The 19,565-nt window shown below is 45.1% G+C and overlaps 1 protein-coding gene and 1 long non-coding RNA gene across 2 annotated transcripts in view; one reads left to right on the top strand and one right to left on the bottom strand.

Annotated features, from left to right (window-relative positions):
- LOC129699323 (ras and Rab interactor 2-like) overlaps positions 1–19,565 on the top strand; it is a 135,050-nt gene that overhangs the window by 91,184 nt on the left and 24,301 nt on the right. The window contains exons 3-6 of the mRNA XM_055638994.1: positions 7,836–7,930; positions 10,146–10,338; positions 16,874–16,985; positions 19,038–19,110. Coding sequence (XP_055494969.1) covers positions 7,836–7,930; positions 10,146–10,338; positions 16,874–16,985; positions 19,038–19,110 — 473 coding nt within the window. The remainder of the gene's footprint in view (positions 1–7,835; positions 7,931–10,145; positions 10,339–16,873; positions 16,986–19,037; positions 19,111–19,565) is intronic.
- LOC129699324 (uncharacterized) lies at positions 10,342–16,865 on the bottom strand. The gene is made up of 3 exons (XR_008723830.1): positions 16,672–16,865; positions 10,531–11,012; positions 10,342–10,464 (listed from the first exon to the last, which is right to left on the bottom strand). It is a non-coding gene; the product is annotated as an uncharacterized LOC129699324 (long non-coding RNA).

Raw genomic sequence — 19,565 nt, 5'->3', positions numbered from 1 at the left:
ATGGATGGATGGTCTTAGTCTTCTTAGTCTGCAGCAGGGTGATCCCATCCGGTTGGACATCGGTAGGTGCCCGTGCTAGAAAGGGCGCATTCTCCGGGTTGGCGCCGAGCTGTGGCGCTGCTCTCTGTTTGTTGTCGTTGGCCTGACTGAGGCCAGTTGACGGGGCTCACCACCAGTTGTGTAATCCAAAGGTCATCATCATTGGGCCAGTTATGCCACCTACCGTGAGAGTCTAGTTAAGCTTCAGGCAAATGACAAGGCAAGAGATCAAGTGGGGGTATAGTGGAGATATTGTTGATCTTCATGACAATTAAAGGATACTTGAACTCATCTGCTATGAGATGTTGAGCGGACTGAAAATGTAAACATGGCGCAGAATGTGGGTCGGTTAAATTGAGTCAAGTAATGACAGAACAAGCTGAAAGACCTACTCTTGTTCCTATTGATCTTAACTTCTGGAATATTTTAATTTGACGGGTACATGTATAGGAAAGGGTTAGAGGGATATGGGCCAAATGCGGGCAGTGTGGATGGGGTACCTTGGTCGGCATGGATAAGCTATGCCGAAGGGGCCTGTTTCCACACTGTATGACTCTATGACTACCCAGATCTTTAATAACTTGTTGATGTACAGCTAAAATTGCAGACTTGATGAACCTGTTTTTCAGTTTTTTTTAAATCAGCTGGATGATGTAATGCCCTTACACCGCCACGTCAAGTCCTTTTATTAATTATTCGAACCAAATAATGGAAAATGTTGACAGGCAGGTCTTTGGATGTGTTTTAATCAAATTCATCATTCATTTGGTAGAACTGGAACAAGTGGCATCTCTGAGATTGAACCGAGAGCAGCCTGGGGCTGTGAATGCCGCCTTATAAATCTCAATGTGTTCCTTCATATTTTTTTTTTTTAGCAGCAGTTGGGTTAACTGTAAAAACCCAGATTTGAGACTCCGTTTTGCATAACCACTGTTTTGCAACAAAGATAAACAAAGAAACAAAGATAATGGAGTACTTATGTTGGATAACAACTTGTTTTCAGTAACCAAATTCCGTGGAATACGGTCTTGCGGTCAGTGGAGTTTAATGTTTAGGAAGTCAATTGTACCCTCGCGACAAGCGACTTTGTTTTCTTTTAGCCGCAGAGGAATTTTCAATGGATTGCACTTTGCTACTTTAAAATCTATCTCTGATGTTTGTGAAAGGACTGCTGGATAGTTTGAACAAGGTCACAGACCTGTTGAAATTGATTTTTAATTATCACTTGTCCGCTCACGTTTTGCATATGGCCTCATTTAACATTTTTAAAATGAGCATTTTTCTCCAGGTCCTTAAATGTGGTTTGGGATCCATTGAATGTCGACTGACATTTGAAACATATAAGATTGTTAAGGGTTTGGACATGCTAGAGGCAGGAAACGCGTTCCCGATGTTGGGGGAGTCCAGAACCAGGGGCCCCCAATTTAAGAATAAGGGGGAAGCCATTTAGAACGGAGATGAGGAAACATTTTTTCACACGGAGATTTGTGAGTCTGTGGAATTCTCTGCCTCAGAGGGCGGTGGAGGCAGGTTCTCTGGATGCTTTCAAGAGAGAGCTAGATAGGGCTCTTAAAAATAGCGGAGAGGGGATATGGGGGGAAGGCAGGAACGGGGTACTGGTTGGGGATGATCAGCCATGATCACATTGAATGGCGGTGCTGGTTCGAAGGGCCGAATGGCTACTCCTGCACCTATTGTCTATTGAAATTCCTCCAAACATTCCATCAAAATGTTTATGCATCTGAATGGAGATAAAAGTAACTATTATCTTGGCTTTACACCTGAGGTTTTAGTCGACTCCACGTTTGATAATACAGGTGAACAACCTTTTATCCGAAAGCCTTGGGACCGGACACTTTTCGTAATTCAGAATTTTTCGGCTTTCGGAATGGAAGATTTTTAGCGTAGATTTTAACGCTGGCGCAGTGGTAGAGTGCTCGGCTCATATCCGCAAGGTCGCGAGTTTGCGCCTCGATCCCGGCAGTTACTCGATCGCGAGTTTGAGTCTTCAATGTAGTTTTTTCTTGCAGAATAGGAGAGAATAGGGAGGGTTAGGCTGGGATCATTCTCTGCGAGATGATCTTAGTGCGGGAGACAAGTGTAGGAGAGGTGTACTGACTGTGTGGGCAGCACTTTGGAAGTGATTGCCCACCATTCTCAAAAGCCGCTGTGTCTCCCTGTCCCTCCAACTCCAGAGGAATCCGCTCCCCGATGGGCCGCTACGGCGACAAGTGGCAGTTCGCCCACAGCCCGAGCTGCGCCCCCTCATCCGCAACCCGGGTTCCTCTGGAGTTGGAGCGGGGCTGGGCTAGAGTTGCTGCTGGCTGTGAGTCTATGGGATCTCCGTGCTTGCAGTCGGTGTCCCGTTGGTCCTGACGTCTCCGGCCACCCCCCTGGACTGGAGCTGAGACTGGGAACTGTACCGCCCTTGCCCCCTCCCTCTGCAACTGCAAATAGCCCCACAGTTCCCAGTCTCAGCTCCTGTACAGGGGGGTGGCCGGAGACATCGCAGCCCGAGCTGCGCCCCCTCATCCGCAACCCCAAGACCAATACGCACCTTGCACACCATCAGCTTCGGTCCCTACGGGGAGCGTGTTCCTCTGGAGTTGGAACGTGGCTGGGCTGCTGCTGGCTGTGGGTCTCTGGGATCTCCGTGCTTGCAGAGGGCCTGGGGGCCGGTGTCCCGTTGGTCCTGACGTCTCCGGTGACTGGCACTGGCTCCGACGTGAAGACAGTGCAAAGCCCCCGCGCAGGTGCAATGGGCGGGGAGCTGGAGAGGGGAGGGAAGGGGTCACACACATGGCCGGGAAGCAGAGGGGTGTAGGTGGGGTGAAACTGAAGGGAGCGACAATTTGCTGCTGCCTGCCCGCTGAGTTAAAAAGTTCCCACGCAAGACTCACGATACACTGTGTATCGTGAGTCTACCGTGGGAACTTTTTAACTCAGCGGGCAGGCAGCAGCAGATTGTCAATTATTAACCCTCCCGCGCAATATACCCTCACCTTCTCTTTTATGAATGGGGATTTAGTTCCCCTTTCTTCGAGGACCGACCGGAGGTTCCGCTGTCACCTCTGCGGGCCGCCCTCGGTGAACGTCTTCAAGGACCTTTCTTCAAGGACCGAAAAAATGTCGCTATTCGGAGCTTTTCGTTATTTGGAACTTCGGATAAAAGGTTGTGCACCTGTATTGTTTTTTACCTGAGTTTCAAAACCTCTGTGGAAAAATACTTGCATTTTACACTAAAGTGAAATGTACTTTGTTCACTGGTCCAAATCTAATTCCTTTGTAACAGCTTTTCAGGATAGAGATTTGTTCTTATGATAGAACCAGTAAGATGTTTCCAGGTTCATACGTTCCTAAATTACGGTAGCAGGATTAGGCCATTAAGTCAATTCAATCTTGACTCTTTCCCTCTCAACCCCATTCTCCTGCCTTCCCCCGTATCCCTTGACTAATCAAGAATCTTTCAATCTCCGCCTTAAAAATATCCATTGACTTGACCTCCACAATCTTCTGAGCTTGGTCATGCACCCATTTAGTCGAACATGATGCCAAGTTAAACTCATCTCCTCTCCCTGCATGGTATCCATATCCTTCCATTCCCTGCATATCTTTGTGCCTATCCAAAACTCTATTGAATGTCACTGTTGTAATATCTCTCTCAACACCCCCCCTCCCCCACTTGCTGTACATTCCAGGTATCTATCTCTGTTTAGAAAAAATCTTTGCCCCACGCATCTCCTTCAAATGTTGGCCTTCTCAAAGTTATGATTTCCACCCTGGGAAAAGGTTCTGACTGTCTATCCTCTCGATGCCTCTCATAATTTTATACATGTTTATCGGGTCTCCATTCAGTCTCCGACACCCCAGAGAAACAAACAATACAAGTTTGTCCAACCTGTCCTTATTGCTACTACCCTTTAACCCAAGCACCATTCTGCACTCTCTCCAAAGCCTCCAAATCCCGCCTGGACTAGGGGGACTAGAACTGCCCACAATAGTCCAAATGCAGCCTCATCAGAGTCCTTGAAAACTGCAACATAACTTCCTGACTCGTCTACTCAATGTCCCGACCTATGAAGGCAAGCTTCAATCCACTCAATTCACTTGTGTTGCCACTCACAGGGAGTTATGGACTTGGACCTCAAGATCCTTGAACTGTAGTGTATCAAGGGTAGAACTACTGTACCGCTGATAAATGTGGTTGTGATCCATTAAATATCTACTAACATTCCCCCCCAATGTTTATCTAAAGTTATATTTAGCTCTTAGGGCTAAGGGAATTGTGGGATATGGGGGAAAAGCCGGAACGGGGCACTGATTTTGGCATGATCGTATTGAATGCAGTGCTGGCTCGAAGGGCCGAATGACCTACTTCTACACCTGTTTATACATCTGTACTACTGTGACAAATAGATTAGCATGACCTTGGTTGAAACAGGTGATATGCTGCCAAGCCAGAGTGATCTGAAAGTTTGATTTCTTTTTAAACCTGCCAATTTTGGAGAATTGATTATTCTCATGATCTACACTTGCCTAGAAATGCTAATATAAGCTGAAGGTATAAGTCTCCCTAACACCTGTTGTCAATGATCAGCTCTGAGCTTCTCTAGCCAGTGTTAAACTATCCATGGCTTGCAAAGTAGCAAAACTTTAAATACTTATTAAATCTTTATTAAGCCATAATTACAACTAATATAATGTAAAGGCACTATAAATAAATTGATGTGTTAGAAGCAACTTAGCGAATAAGATTTAGAGGGATATGGGCCAAATGCAGGCAAGTGGGACTAGTGTAGATGGAACATGTTGGGTGGTGAGAGCAAGTTGAGACAAAGGGCCTGTTTCCACACTGTAAGATTATATGACTAAGGGCTTTGAAGCCTAATAAAGCAACAGGTGCTGCTAGACACAAAACGCTGGAGTAACTCAGCGGGACAGGCCGCATCTCCTGAGAGAAGGAATGGGCGCCGTTTCGGGTCGAGACCCTTCTTCAGACTGATGAAGGGTCTGAAGAAGGGTCTCGACCCGACACGTCGCCCATTCCTTCTCTCCACAAATGCTGCCTGTCCCGCTGAGTTTCTCCAGCGTTTTGTGTCTACCTTCGATTTAAACCAGCATCTGCAGTTCTTTCTTACACACAATAGGCACTGCTGGTCCTTCTGCCCTCTTAACGATCGAACACAATTTTTATTGTGAACTGTAACTTCAACTCCCATGTAATTAGATCCATCTCTGATTGAAGTCACACTCTTCCTAGTGATTGAATGAAGCAGTTGACTGGCGACTGTACAGATGGATCAGACCTGCCCACAGCATCCTGGCAAGCTGCCCTTAATACTTCCCTTGCAATACGGAAGAATCACATCCATGAAAACGAATACTCGTCCCCCCCTTTGTAATCGTACCTTTGGAGTCGAGTTTATTCTGCAAGTCCGTGCAAAATCCCTAAACATATTGGCTCGGCGTCATCAATTTTCACGGAAAAGTGGTTGGAGTTGGGAAGAACTCTGAACTTATCAGCACTTGGAGAATTTGTTTGTTTTTCTGTGGAATTGCTGCAGACAGTCAGACTGCAAATCCTCTGAGGAGAAAACCAACAAATATGCCCTTGGGTTAATCCCATTTATTGAAAGCAAACAACTTGCAGACTCTTCATTTTACAGCCTGTTTAAAAAAAAAATAGCTTTGGATAAAGTTCTGAACAAGGGTCTCGACCCGGCAACGTCACCCATTCCTTCTCTCCAGAGATGCTGCTTGTCCCGCTGAGTTACTCCAGCATTTTGTTTCTATCATTGGAAAAAGTTTATTTTGGGTTTCTCTCAGCATGTTGGGTGGAATATTCGGTCAAACGAGAATTGAATACAAAAACAAAACACACTGTGCTGGAGGAACTCAGTGGGTCAGAGAATTTCACAGATTTACAACTCTCTGGGTGAAGAAAGTTTGTCCTCATTTCAGTCCTAAATGGCCTACCCTTTATTCTTGAACTGTGACCCCTGGTTCTGGACTCCCCCAACATCGGGAACATTTTTCCTGCAGTTACAGTAAATAAAAATCAAGCAGGCAAGCAGGATACTTTCTCCAACCACCCCCATTTGAAGGCAACTATCTTCCACCGCTTCTACCCAGTGCTTGGTACCTACTCCCAGCAGCCACTGGTTGTCCTCCAGGATGCACCGAGCTGCAGCCTGATCCATGCCGGTCACCTGGGCGAATTTGGCACAGCGACTCTCACGACTGCAGCGCAACGCTTCGACGCCTCCGACAGCCCGGGACTCTTGCACTGAGGCTGCTCCATGGCCGGAGCTGCAGCGAGTAACTCGCCAGCCCGGCAAACACTCGCCAGCCCCGGCTCCCCATCCTCATCTGCTCCCGCCGCTGTTTCTGCTTCCATCCCTCCCTCCATCCCGGCTCTCCAACACCCACGACCAGGTCGCACAGACCACAGCAGAACCTCGTCCAAAGCCGGAGATATTGAAACAAGTCTAGCTGCAGCCCCCCCCGGTTCCGCGGCCCATGTACCTCTCTCCTGCCACTTGCCGGCCTTGCTCATATCCGCCGCTTCCCGCAAATCCTTAAATTCCGACAGCCGCCGAGAGCAGGACATGGCCTTACTTGCTGTGCTGGGTGACCCTCATTCACTGCCCGGTCCGTGTCTTTCAATGTAAATTTGCATGGGGACATGCTTTGGAGGTGTGTGACGGATCGGTCAAGTGAGAATAACAGAGAATAAGAATGCTGCTGTCTTGACAACAGATGCGCACATAAGCAGTTGATATTAGTTTTGATATTCTTGGTGATCACAGAATTTCTCACGACAGAGCGTGAGAAATTCTGTGATCAGCGTGAGAGCGTGAGAAATGCGTGATTCTCACGCTCAATGCGTGAGAGTTGGCAGCTCTGTATTATGACTGATGAAGCAGAGGGGAGACAGCTGGTAAAGCGGAATGGAACATAAAATGGCATGTGATAATTAAGTACACATTTGCTAATGGGGGAAAATGGGCTGGAGTTATTCAGCGGGTCAGGGTGCATCTCTGGTGAACGTGGGTAGGTGACATTTCGAGTCGGGGCCCTTCCTCTGGACTTTTCATCACATGTTCTCCAGAGAAGCTGCCTGACCCGTCTAGTTACTCCAGCACTTTATATCGTTTTGGTAAACTAGCATGTGGAGTTCCTCTTTAAAAAAACCAAAATCTATACACTTGCAATTTTACATTTTCAGTCCTGGAGATGTTATTTGTATAATCTATCCGTCGATGTGGTCAGTTATTTTTGGACACCTGCAGAAAATTGGTTTTAATAGAAAGGAATCGCCCTACTGTTGCTAGACATTTGGACAGATTAACTAATACCTAAATAAATATTTGCAAAATATGAATTATTTTAACTGGCTTGACTAAACGTTATTATTTTTAATAACAAACGATGCAAAAAGCTCAGTTACTGATATTTTTTATTAAAAAATTCAATATATTTGTAATATTCCACAATTCATCATACAAATGACAAAGGTTCACTGCTTTGCAATTTTGTCCCTGAAACGTGTGTATCATCTTTTCCAAAAGTAATTGTTATTTAAAAGGTACGTGAGATGCCTATGTATCTGGCACAATTAAAAGTGCATTCTAACGGGCCTGCCTTAGTAGTAACCCTTCACCGAAGTTCTGTGGAAATCCTGACCAAAATACTTTGTGTGCTTAGTAATATCAATCTTCGGCAGACCGGTTCACTCGTTCTTGGCACCACACTCTTCCGCCACCTAACTCTACACTCTTGCTTGCTTACCACAGCTGATTGACACCCTTGTCTTCGAAATTGGAGAGCTGAAAATGGTTCACTCTGTTCCCGATGCAAAGGAAGATGCTCACTCTGCTAGGTGGCTAGGGTGAGTTTTCATGCTTTGTTTTAATAATGCCTATGTTGCTGCACGAGCTATTGCTGCCCACCTGCACACTGACCAATTCTCTTTCAGCATGCACTCTATTCTGACACTCTAACTCTTAATATAGAATTCAAACATTTTTGCAGCTGAGTTTTTTCAATGCCGCGGAAATTGGTAAAATCTTGCTCATTTTTTTGGAAGCTTCGGTCAAAATTTGCTTGGGTTTCAGAATCAACATTATGGGCCTCAGCATGTCTGTTGCCATAATGGCAGAATATTTTGGTTTGGAGCTAACTATTTGTGGCTGCTTCTGATTTGTTTTACTTTGATTTTGCCAACTAAGTTGGTACCTAATGATCAAAATTCAGTTGAGTCTTCTTCCTCATTCCTCATGACTTGTTTTTGGCAAAGTCTCTCAATAGAACTTAAATTAATACATTATTGAAGGAAGTCATTTAGCTCATCATGCTTGCGTCAGCTGTCAAGAGCATAAGAAAGAGAAACAGGAGTAAGCAGTCGTGTCTTTCAATCTAGGTTCGCCATTCATTCAGCAAGATCGTGGCTAATTCTACCACTCTCTCAACATCCCATGGTTCCCTAACGTCCAGGAACCAATTTATCTCAGTTTTGGAATGAAAGGCCCAACTTCCTCAGCCACCTAGAGCTGCGGGATCCAAAGCCTTAGTGAAGAAACTGCTCCTCATTTCAATCTTAAACAATCCACCCCTTATTTTCAAACTGTGACTTCATCTGGGACGACTCAGTCAAGGAAACATTTTCCCAAGATTTTGGCTTTTCAAGTCCATCAACAATTTTGTATATTTTGATGAGGTCTCCTTTCATTCTTCTAAACGGCGTTGAATATAGGTCTAGTCAACTTGACCTCTACTCTTGGTCACAGTTTAAGGATAAAGGGGAAATCTTTTAGGACCGAGATGAGAAAATCATTTTTTACACAGAGAGTGGGGAATCTGTGGAATTCTCTGCCACAGAAGGTAGTTGAGGCCAGTTCATTGGCTATATTTAAGAGGGAGTTAGATGTGGCCCTTGTGGCTAAAGGGATCAGGGGGTATGGAGAGAAGGCAGGTACAGGATACTGAGTTGGATGACCAGCCACGATCATATTGAATGGCGGTGCAGGCTCGAAGGGCCGAATGGCCTACTCCTGCACCTATTTTCTATGTTTCTGCATCTCTGGCAAAACCATCATCTCTGGATAACCAATCTAGTGATTCTGTACTACTATTTCTCATGGCAAGTATGTTCTCCATCAGCTAAGGAGGCTACAATAATACGTATGACTCCAGGTGTGGTCACACCAAGGCCCCGAAATAAATACATCTTTAGTCAAACCCTCTTGTAATGACGGAAAACAAGTCATTAGCCCTTCCATTTGAAAGAATCAGTCCCACCTCATGGTTCCCCTTGCTCATTCCTCCATAACTGTGGAATTGCTCTTTGCTGTCAACTATTTATCCAATAGTAAAAAGATTTATTATTGATACCCCTTTTACAGACGATGCATTCAAGATCATAACAGTCCCCTGTACGAAATACTAAAATAAATTTCAGAAGACAATGGAGAAAATACAAAAAGTAATTTGATTTTTAAATGGAAAAGTTAAATGGTGATTTGTCAAACTTAATCAAACATTGCCAATTTGAGTGCTAAAATTATTCACCATGGAAGAAATATATTCATAGACTTATGGTTTGGGTGAAATAATTACAAATAATTACTGATCAAATCTCTCATTACTTTAGTTCAGAGGTACAGCTTTGTCCCACCGAGTCCACGTCGACCAGCGATCCCGATACACTAGCACTATCCTACACACTAGGAACAATTTCCAATCTATCAAAGCCAATTAACCTACGAGCCTGTACGTTTTTGGGATGTGGGAGGAAACTGGAGCACCCGGGGAAAACCCACGCATTGACGGAGAAAATGTACAAACTCCGTAAATTTGAGCGCGTAATCCCAGGAAATAGAAGCACGAAAATAGCAGCATGCCCATTCCTTCTCTCCAGAGATGCTCCCTGTCTAACGCATGTAAATTATAGTTCGGTGGTAATTAAACAAGCATGTTATTCTAAAAACGCATACATGGAACACATGTAAAATGTGAGGTGCCTGTACTTTGCTCACTTATGTGACAGGCTATTTTTATTGTTTAATTGTCTCTGTTTTTCTCATCGATGGTGACTTGTCAAGCAGTTTGCGGAGGGATATGGAGTATAACTCTGAGAAAGAACAAGCTGCTAAATACTGGCTGAGGGATTCTGGCTACGAAAGCTTCATCTGCAACCTCAGCATATTTGATCGCCTTCTGCACACCTATCCAGTCTGGCTACAACTCGGCTTGAGTGATGAAATCGCCCTTCGTATTCTGCAGCCAGAAGACCCTGGGGGTAAGTGCAATAGGCTGTTATAGTTCCGAGTTTGTTTGAAGTTGTGTTTAATAGTCTGTTGGCTGTGGGGAAGCAGCTGTTCCTGAACCTGGATGTTGCAGATTTCAGGCTCCTGTACCTTCCACCTGATGGCAGTGGAGAGCTGTTCCTGAACCTGGATGTTGCAGATTTCAGGCTCCTGTACCTTCCACCTGATGGCAGCGGAGAGATGAGTGTGTGGCCAGGATGGTGTGGGTACTTGATGATGCTGGCAGCCTTTTTGAGGCAGCAACTGCGATAGATCCCCTCGATGGTAGGGAGGTCAGAGCCAATGATGGACTGGGCAGTGTCTACAACTTTTTGCAGCCGTTTCTACTCCTGGACGCTCAGGTTGCCGAACCAAGCCACAATGCAACCGGTCAGCACGCTCTCTACTGTGCACCTGTAGAAGTTCGAGAGAGTCCTCCTTGACATACCGATTCTCCGTAATCTTCTCAAGAAGTAGAGGCGCTGATGTGCTTTCTTAATAATTGCATCAGTGTTCTCGGACCAGGAAAGATCTTTAGAGATGTGCACGCCCAGGAATTTGAAGCTCTTGACCCTTTCCACCATCGACCCGTTGATATAAACGGGACTGTGGGTCCCCACCCCTTCCGAAGTCCACAATCAGTTATACTTTATTCTTCCAATACATCTGCTCAAAAAAAAAGTGTTAATGTTACCGTGTTTTTCAAATACATTTTCTTTATTTTTCAATTTCTAAAAAACTTCAAGGTTTCTTTCACCATCAAAAGAAAATGTAAAATGCCAACCCAAAAATGAGCCGAAGAAGCTCTTCCAGTTCAAACTGAATAGCCGCAGTGTGTGGTTGGAAGCAAAAACAAACCATGTTGCTGTGTAAAGCAAGCAAATTCTCCACAAATAATTCAACATAACTCTCTCTGCTGCCCACCACTTCCCTCTAGATATATATCAAATACATGTCCAGAATATCTACATAATCTCGCATGCAACATTGAGGAAGGGAAGATCAAACAACTTGTTTAAAAACAACAGAGCCAGACGACTGTGTAAATTATCGTAAATTAAGATAACTGCGATGTGAACTATCTAAATTAAGATGGATAGTTTTGTTAGTATTAAAGGGCAATGTTGTCGGCAGCAGTTCAAAGGCAAGTCCTGCTAGGATGAACTGAGCCAGGTGTAGGAGGCTGAATAACATGTCTACATTTTCATCAAATTCCTTGTGTAAAAAAAAAAGAAAATGATTGTGCTTTAAGCAACAGAGCAGCAAATATTTTGAACCCTCAATGCTCAGAAGTGCCTCACGGGAGCATAACTGGATGTTATTATGATTGCCATGGCAGCAAAGGAGGGAATAAGGAGCATTAACCAGGTCTGGTCAAACAAGGAAGAGGGCCTTTGGAGTGGACATTCTCCAATACGGAGGGCTATGGGCCAATTAAAGGACGTTCTTTTGGGAAGGAGATGAGGAGAAATTTCTTTAATCAGAGGGTGGTGAATCTGTGGAATTCTTTGCCACAGAAGGCTGTAGAGGCCATGTCAGTGAATATTTTGAAGGCAGAGATAGGTAGATTCTTAATTAGTATGGGTGTCAGAGGTTATGGGGAGAAGGCAGGAGAATGGGGTTTGGAGGGAGAGATAGGTCAGCCATGATTGAATGGTGGAGTAGACTTGATGGGCCGAATGGTCTAATTCTACTCCTATTCCTTATGACCTTAAGCGCAGGCAGGTGGGACTATTGCAGATGGGGTGTTTTGGTCGGCATGGGAAGTTGGGCTGAAGGGCCTATTTCCATGCTGTATAATTCTATAACTACAAGGTCAAGAAAGCTGAAGCAATAACCACCATAAATCAGTAGAAAGGCAAGGGATACACAAATGAGTAGAGTTAAAGGCATTGAGAGTTTGGGTGGGGGCCGAATGAAACTGTAGTGATAGGAAGAGGCAAGAACGTTAAAGTATTTAAATATGTGGAGACGAGGAACTGCAGGTGCCGGTTTACCACAAAAAAAAGTCAAAGTGCTGGAGTAACTCAGTGGATCAGGCAGCATCTCTGGAGAACATGGATCAGTGACATTTCGTGTCAGTACCTGAAACGTGTGGCTTTTTTTTTTTAAAAGCATTTAAATATGCGGATGAAAAATTTAAATTTAATAATTTAAGGTCAGGAATGATAAGTGAACTAGAATGGCAAATACATCTTTTTCCGTCAGAAGATGTAATTTTAATTGTTCTTTCGTGGTATTGCCACTTTTCGTTGCTTGGAGTTTACATTAAAGATCCTATAGCGAAGCAAGATAGACCACTCCTTCTAAACGCAATGGGCTGACGTGTAGTACGCAACGGAACGGAACGTGGGCCTTTTTTTCATCCATTTCAGTAACCCGACCCGACCCGACTCACAGTGTAATCAACGTTGCGAGGGAACAGTTTGTGTTAATAAATTATAATTCTGAAAAGGAGAAGATTTTTTCCAAATAACTTTTATTTTTACGAGGATGTTTCCGTAACCAGCTTCCGTCTCTGCACTAGTATTCTATGGGATCTTTGGTGCAGAGACGGAAGCCGGTTACGGAAATGGGGCCGAAAATTACCCATGAATCTGCCCATGACCGTACTATGTCTTTTTCGTCGAGTGATCTATCTTGCTTGCTTTAGGATCTTTGGTTTACACCGACTCAATATGCAAGAAGTTCCCTGTCCCAGGTTTTGGCTAGTTAGCGCTGAGTTAATGTCTGCTTCTCACGTCACATGTCACACACAGCAAGCCGCCACTTAGTCGTCATGCAATTTGTCAAGTGTGACTTGTGCTGTGAATGCAGCAACAGGAGAATACACATGGTGAAGCAGAATTCACGCAACCAAAATTACCCTCTGTGTTCATCAATGGAATGATAGAATTTTAAATATGTGAAGCCCATCGAAGGCTTTTGTCGAAGAAAGACACAGAAAGCTGGAGTAACTCAGCGGGTCAGGCAGCATCTCTGAAGAAAAGGAATAGGTGATGTTTTGGGTTGAGACCCTTCTTCAGACCTGAAATGTCACATATTTCTTTTTTCCTGAGATGCTGCCTGACCCTCTGAGTTACTTCAGCATTCTGTGTCTGTCTTCGGTTTAAACCAGCATCTGCAGTTACTCCCTCCGCATTAAGGCTTATGTTGGCTCCCTCTGAGAGTTATCCATTTATCACCATTTCCCTGCCCTCAGCCCATACTATTCGTTATTCTTATATTTTAAAAGTGATCGCTGTTTTGGATCGTATGCTGCATATCCCTCTAACCAAGGATATGGGAAGAAGGCAGGCACGGGTTATTGATTGGGGACGATCAGCCATAATCACAATGAATGGCGGTGCTGGCTCGAAGGGCCGAATGGCCTCCTGCTGCACCTATTTTCTATGTTTCTGACCCCTGTGTAAAAGTACCTCTACCCATTTAATTTGGTATTGTTTTAAGATTCTGCCGCCTTGTTACAAAGCCTGAGTATCATCAGTGGAGGTAGACAAAAATGCTGGAGAAACTCAGCGGGTGAGGCAGCATCTATGGAGCGATGGAAATAGGCAACGTTTTGGGCCGAAACTCTTCATCAGTGGACATGGTTTCACACTCTAACTCAAAAATAGCCATTCATTACTTTTTTACTGCATCAAACAAACTACCCTTCGTGTTATTTTGTCTGGTTTATTTTGGAGATACAGTGCGGAAGCAGGCCCTTCGGCCCATCGAGTCCACGTCGACAGGCGATCACCCGCACACTACCACAATCCCACACACACTAGCGACAATTTACAATTTTACCAAGCCAATTGGCCGACAAACCTGGATGTCTTTGGAGTGTGGGAGGAGACTAGAGGTCCTGGAGAAAACCGACGCAGGTCACGGGGAGAACGTACAAACTCCGCACAGACAGCACCTGTAGTCGGGATCGAACTCGGGTCTCTGACGCTGTGAGGCAGCAACTCTACCGCTACGACGCCGTACCGCCCTGTCACAATGCAGAAAATAAGGAGCAATTCCAACTTCCGTATCCACTATCACCCCACATCAAGGTGACTATGTCTCTGAGCCTATCGGCTACACAAGGTAATGCAGATGCTGGAACCTTGAGCAAGAATGCAAAGTGCTGGAGGAACTCAGCGGGTCAGCCAACATCAGTGGAGGGAATGGACAGGCAACGTTTCGGGTCGGGACCCTTCTTCCGACTCAAGACTCAAACACGGATCCTTTGGTTGTTTTGCATCTTATGTATATCGTTAAATAAGTTCATAAGTGATAGGTGCAGAATTAAGATATTTGGCCCATCAAGTCTACGCTGCCATTCAATCATGGCTGATCTATCTCTCCCTCTCGACCCCATTCTGCCTTCTCCCCATAACCTCTGACACCCGTATTAATCAAGAATCTGTCAAACTCCACCCATTGACTTGGCCCCCACAGCCGTCTGTGGCAATGAATTCCCCAGATTCACCACCCTCTGACTAAAGAAATTCTTCTCATTTTTATTCTTTTTATATTCTGTGTAGATTTCACCAGTGACGGCCAATTTTTTTACCCCCCTTGACAATTACCCGAAGCACAAACTGTACTCTTCACAGCTCATTTAAATCCCATTATGCAAATTATGATCGTACAGACTCTAAAACGAGTGAGAGTTAGGGTAATGATCAGATCAAAAACAAAAAAAAAAACAACACTGATTCTAGCAAATGCCCTAATATATATGTTTGCAAATATCCACGATCTGAGAAAGACACAAGGAAATGCAGGTACAGGTTTGCAAAAAAAGACCACAGTGCTGGAGTACCTCAGGGGGTTAGCGATGCTGCCTGACCTGCTGAGTTACTCCAACAGTTTGTGTCTCCCATCACCTGATGCTCTGTTTTCAGTCCCTGCCCTCTCAAGGCTTTCAACACCATGCTACTTAAGTCCATAAGATATAGGAGCAAGATTAGGCCATTCGGCCCATCAAATCTACTCCGCCATTCAATCACGGCTGATCTATCTTTCCCTCTCAACCTATTCTCCTGCCTTCTCTCCGTAACCCCATGACACCTGTTTCCGTGCTGAATCTCTAAACTAAACTAAACTTGGCTTGGCCTCCACAGCCGTCTGACTCAATGAATTCCATAGATTCACCGCCCTCTGACTAAAGAAATTCGTCATCATCTTTCTGAAGGTACGTCCTTTTATTCTGAGGCCATGGTCTCTGGTCCTAGATTCTCCCACCAGTGGACACATCCTCTCCGCATCTATTCTATCCAGTCCTTTCAGCTTAATTATATCAATGGGCTCCCCTCCTGGTTCCCTTTGAAATCCATGAAAACAGCAGCTGCATGCTTTCATGCAGCCTGATCAAAAGGCCTTTTCTGTGAGGTTCTTTTGAGGAAAGGCCCTCAACTTGAGTTGCCTTTTACATATCTCCTGTATTTGTTCTTATCCCATGCCCATTAATATGCTGAGGCCTCGCACCTCCCATTGATCAGATGAAAATGAAAAGAAAACCCTGCAGATGCTGGAAATCTGAAATAAAAACAGAAAATGCTCTAAATACTCGGCAGGTCGGGGGGGGGGGGGGGGGGGGAGAGAGAGAAACAATATTTCAAGCAAAAGAGCCTTCATCAGAACTGGGACGAAGGCAAAAGAACTGTGCTAAGCTTCTGCGTGGGGGTGGGGGGGGAAGAGAAGGAGGATATCACGCGGAGGGTAAAACCAGGGTGACCATGGGGATAGGTTTATCGGGTTATTGAGTGACTGGGAGCAGTTAGAGAAGAGAAGAAGGACAAAAGAGTACATGGGTTTTGAAATGGAACCTGTCAATGTGCGGCACGGTGGCGCAGCGGTAGAGTTGCTGCCTTACGGCGCTGGTGACCTGGGTTCGATCCCGACTACGGGTGCTGTCTGTACGGTGTTTATACGTTCTCCCTGTGACCGTGTGAGTTTTCTCCGGGCGCTCCGGTTCCCTCCCGCATTCCGAAGACGTACAGGTTTGTCGGTTAATCTGCTTCTGCAAGCTGTAAATTGTCCCTAGTGTGTGGGATAGAAAAAGTAGAGTACGGGTGATCATGGACTCGATGGGCCGAGGGGCATGTTTCCACACTGTATCACTAAATTAAACAAAGAGAGACACAAAATGCTGGAGTAACAGAGGGACAGGCAGCATCTCTGGAGAGAGGGAATGGGTGAGCTTGCGGATCGAGACCCTTTGAAGAAGTGCCTGTCCCGCTGAGTTATTCCAGCATTTTGTGTCTATCTTCGGTGCGTACCAGCATCTGCAACTCCTTCCTGAACAAAGAGAAAAATGAACTTGCCCCAAAGCTGTGGAACTGATTACCAAGTTTAGACAGCCGCAGTGTCCACAGACAGACGATGAGCTGCCGTTCCTCAAACCTGCAGTGAGCCTCACTGTAACAGATAGTTGAGCCATCGTTCAGGTGAGTCGTCAGAAGTGAGCTGGTTTGTCTTTTTCGTTCTGCGTCGAAGTTAGCAACCAGTTCGACCACTTCTGACATCACAGTATTTGTTTATTCTAACAGATCTTTCTGGTCCGAAAATCATGCAGGACTCAGAGGAAAATCATATCCATGCGATTACCCGAGTCAGGACCACGCTTTATCCAGGACTTTCCAATCAAGGAAAGCCAGTATAGTAAGTATACCATTTGATTCTATCTTTGAAGGAACAGAAGTTAACACTATAGAGTAAGGAAGGTAATGCAAGGTGCTCTTGCTGAAGAGATGACAATGTTTAGTCCCATTAGATTGGCTTTGCATCCAAAATTGTGACTGGTGCAAATGTTAAGACTTGCACGGAGGGTTTGTTTGGCCATTGTTTGGCCATTGTTTGCAAGCATTATTAAAACGCACCTTGCCAGGCCATCTGGTTCAATATGCCCAAGCCCAGAGCAAAAGGTTTAACTATGTTGTCTTCCAAGGCAAGAGCATGACTTTGTAATTCAAAGAAATAACGCAAAGCCAAGGAAAGGAAGAAGATTGTATAATGGTTAAATAAAGACTGCAGCTGTGATTTACTACAGCATCAACCACAATGCAACACACTGCAAATTCCTTCAACCCACAAAGGTTTCATTGTTATGAGTAAGTTTTAAACTTTTTGCAGACTTTAAAGTTATTAAAGATAACAAGTGAAACTAAACGCAAAGCTCATTCAGTACAATGACTCCCACGCCCCGCTCGCTGCAGGCTTTACGGGGATGTGGCTCCAGTCCGTGCAGGGAAACAACAAAACTGTCTGCTTCTGGGAACAAAACACAAGGAATAGCATGGGAAGACACAAAATACTGGAGTAACTCAGCTGCTCAGGCAGCATCCCTGAAGAACATGGATAGGTGGCGTTTCAGGTTGAGACCCTCCGAAGCGTCCCAACCCAAAGTGTCACCTGTTCTCCAGGGACACTGCCTGACTAGCTGAGTTACTCCAGCATTGTGTGTCTTTGCTTGGCAAACCAGCATCTGCAGTTCCTTGCTTCCACAACAACAAAGGTCATAGGCTGACATTTATTATCCACCCTCCCCTGTTTGGGTGGTCGGTCCCTCTCGCTTCCTCCGACTGATTCACCAGAGCACCTGGAACGTCCAAGTGAGTTTTGTTAGCCATCATTAAACTTGCCACGGGTCAAGTTGGAATGAATGGGAGTTCTTCAGATAGAAGGCGGCTGACAAACGGGCCAGCCTGCGTTCAGTTTCTCCCAAGGTACAGCTCCTGGAGGACCCACTGCACGGACTATTGGTTTTCACCCAAACTGGGATGGTTGGCAACTGTGTATCCACTGTGTTCATGGTATTCCTTGCTCAGGTCAGCAGCATGCTCATGTTTAGTTTACTTTAGTTTAGAAATACAGCTTGGAAACAGGCCCTTTGGCCCTCCAAATCCGTGCTGACCAGCGATCCCCGCACACTAACGCTATCCTATGTACACTCGGGACAAATTAGAACTATACCGAGCCAATTAACCTACAAACCTGTACATCTTTGGAGTAGACAATAGACAAATAATTGTCCGTGGGAACAACCGGAAATTCCCGTGAAAACGCACGCAGTCACGGGGAGAACGTACAAAGTCCGTACAGGCTGCAACTGTGGTCAGGACTGAGCCCGGGTCTCTGGCGCAGCAACTCTACCGCTGCGCCACCGCGACACCGCGCCGCCCTATGTAACCTTGAAGAAAAAGCCAAACAGTGAGATAAAATTAGCAGCGATTTTGCGAATACATTAACCAGCTGTTAGCAAATGACTTTATGATTTACCAAGTGGATGGCTCCACTGCTGATGCACTGGAAATGACAGAGCTGCAGGAAATTGCTCTGGACTTTCAACCTGACTGCTCAATCGGGCCTTAACGAATATAACAGTCTCCTCATTCTACCTGGGTGTAATCTAAATATCCCTTGGTTCTGTCCAGGAAGAAAGATATTTCAATAAACCCTTGAGGATGTTACCACAAGTATGGAACAAGTAGATTTTAGCATGTGAAAGCGGGTTGCTACAGCTGTTTTAGCTTAAGACAAACCAGTAATGTCTGCTCTATATGTCTCAAAACAGACATACTGGTCATGATACATTAATTTCCTGCCTATCTTAAAAAGAATACCCAATGCTGTCTGATATTTTTCTCATCTGTGCATGCTATCTAAGCGGTCTGGTTATATATATATATATTTTCCCTCTTTCTTGCTCCACAGCCTTCTCCCTGGAAGGATCCTGCCTGAGTTTTGCAGACTTGTTTCGGCTCATTGCTTTCTACTGTATTAGCAGGTAAGAGGAGCCAGACTCCAATGTAAAGCTACTGTTAAAGTTGAGACCGAAAATTGACACAAAAAGCTGGAGTAACTCTGTGGGTCAGGCAGCATCTCTGGAGAAAAGGAATAGGTGATGTTTCACGTCGAGACCCGTGTTCAGAGAGTCTGCAGAAGAGTCTCGACCCGCAATGTCACCTATTCCTTTGTGTCTATCTTCAGTTTAAACCAGCATCTGCAGTTCCTTCCTACACACTGATAAAATTGAGACATTGCATGTATGTTCTGTTGGCCCAGAGCCTCCTTCCACGTGAGCTAGGTAACCCACTGAGTCAGGCAGCATCTGTGGAGAGAATAGACTGATGACATTTCGGGTCGGGACCCGTTAGTATGAAGAAGGTGGAGACCTGCACTATGGTGTATCTGCAGTTCCTTGTGGCTACCTCACGTACTGAATATTTACAAACATATAAA

Source organism: Leucoraja erinacea, chromosome 8 (genome assembly GCF_028641065.1).
Source record: "Leucoraja erinacea ecotype New England chromosome 8, Leri_hhj_1, whole genome shotgun sequence".
NCBI classification, from domain to species: Eukaryota; Metazoa; Chordata; class Chondrichthyes; order Rajiformes; family Rajidae; genus Leucoraja; species Leucoraja erinaceus.
This window is presented reverse-complemented; position numbering and strand designations above follow the sequence as displayed.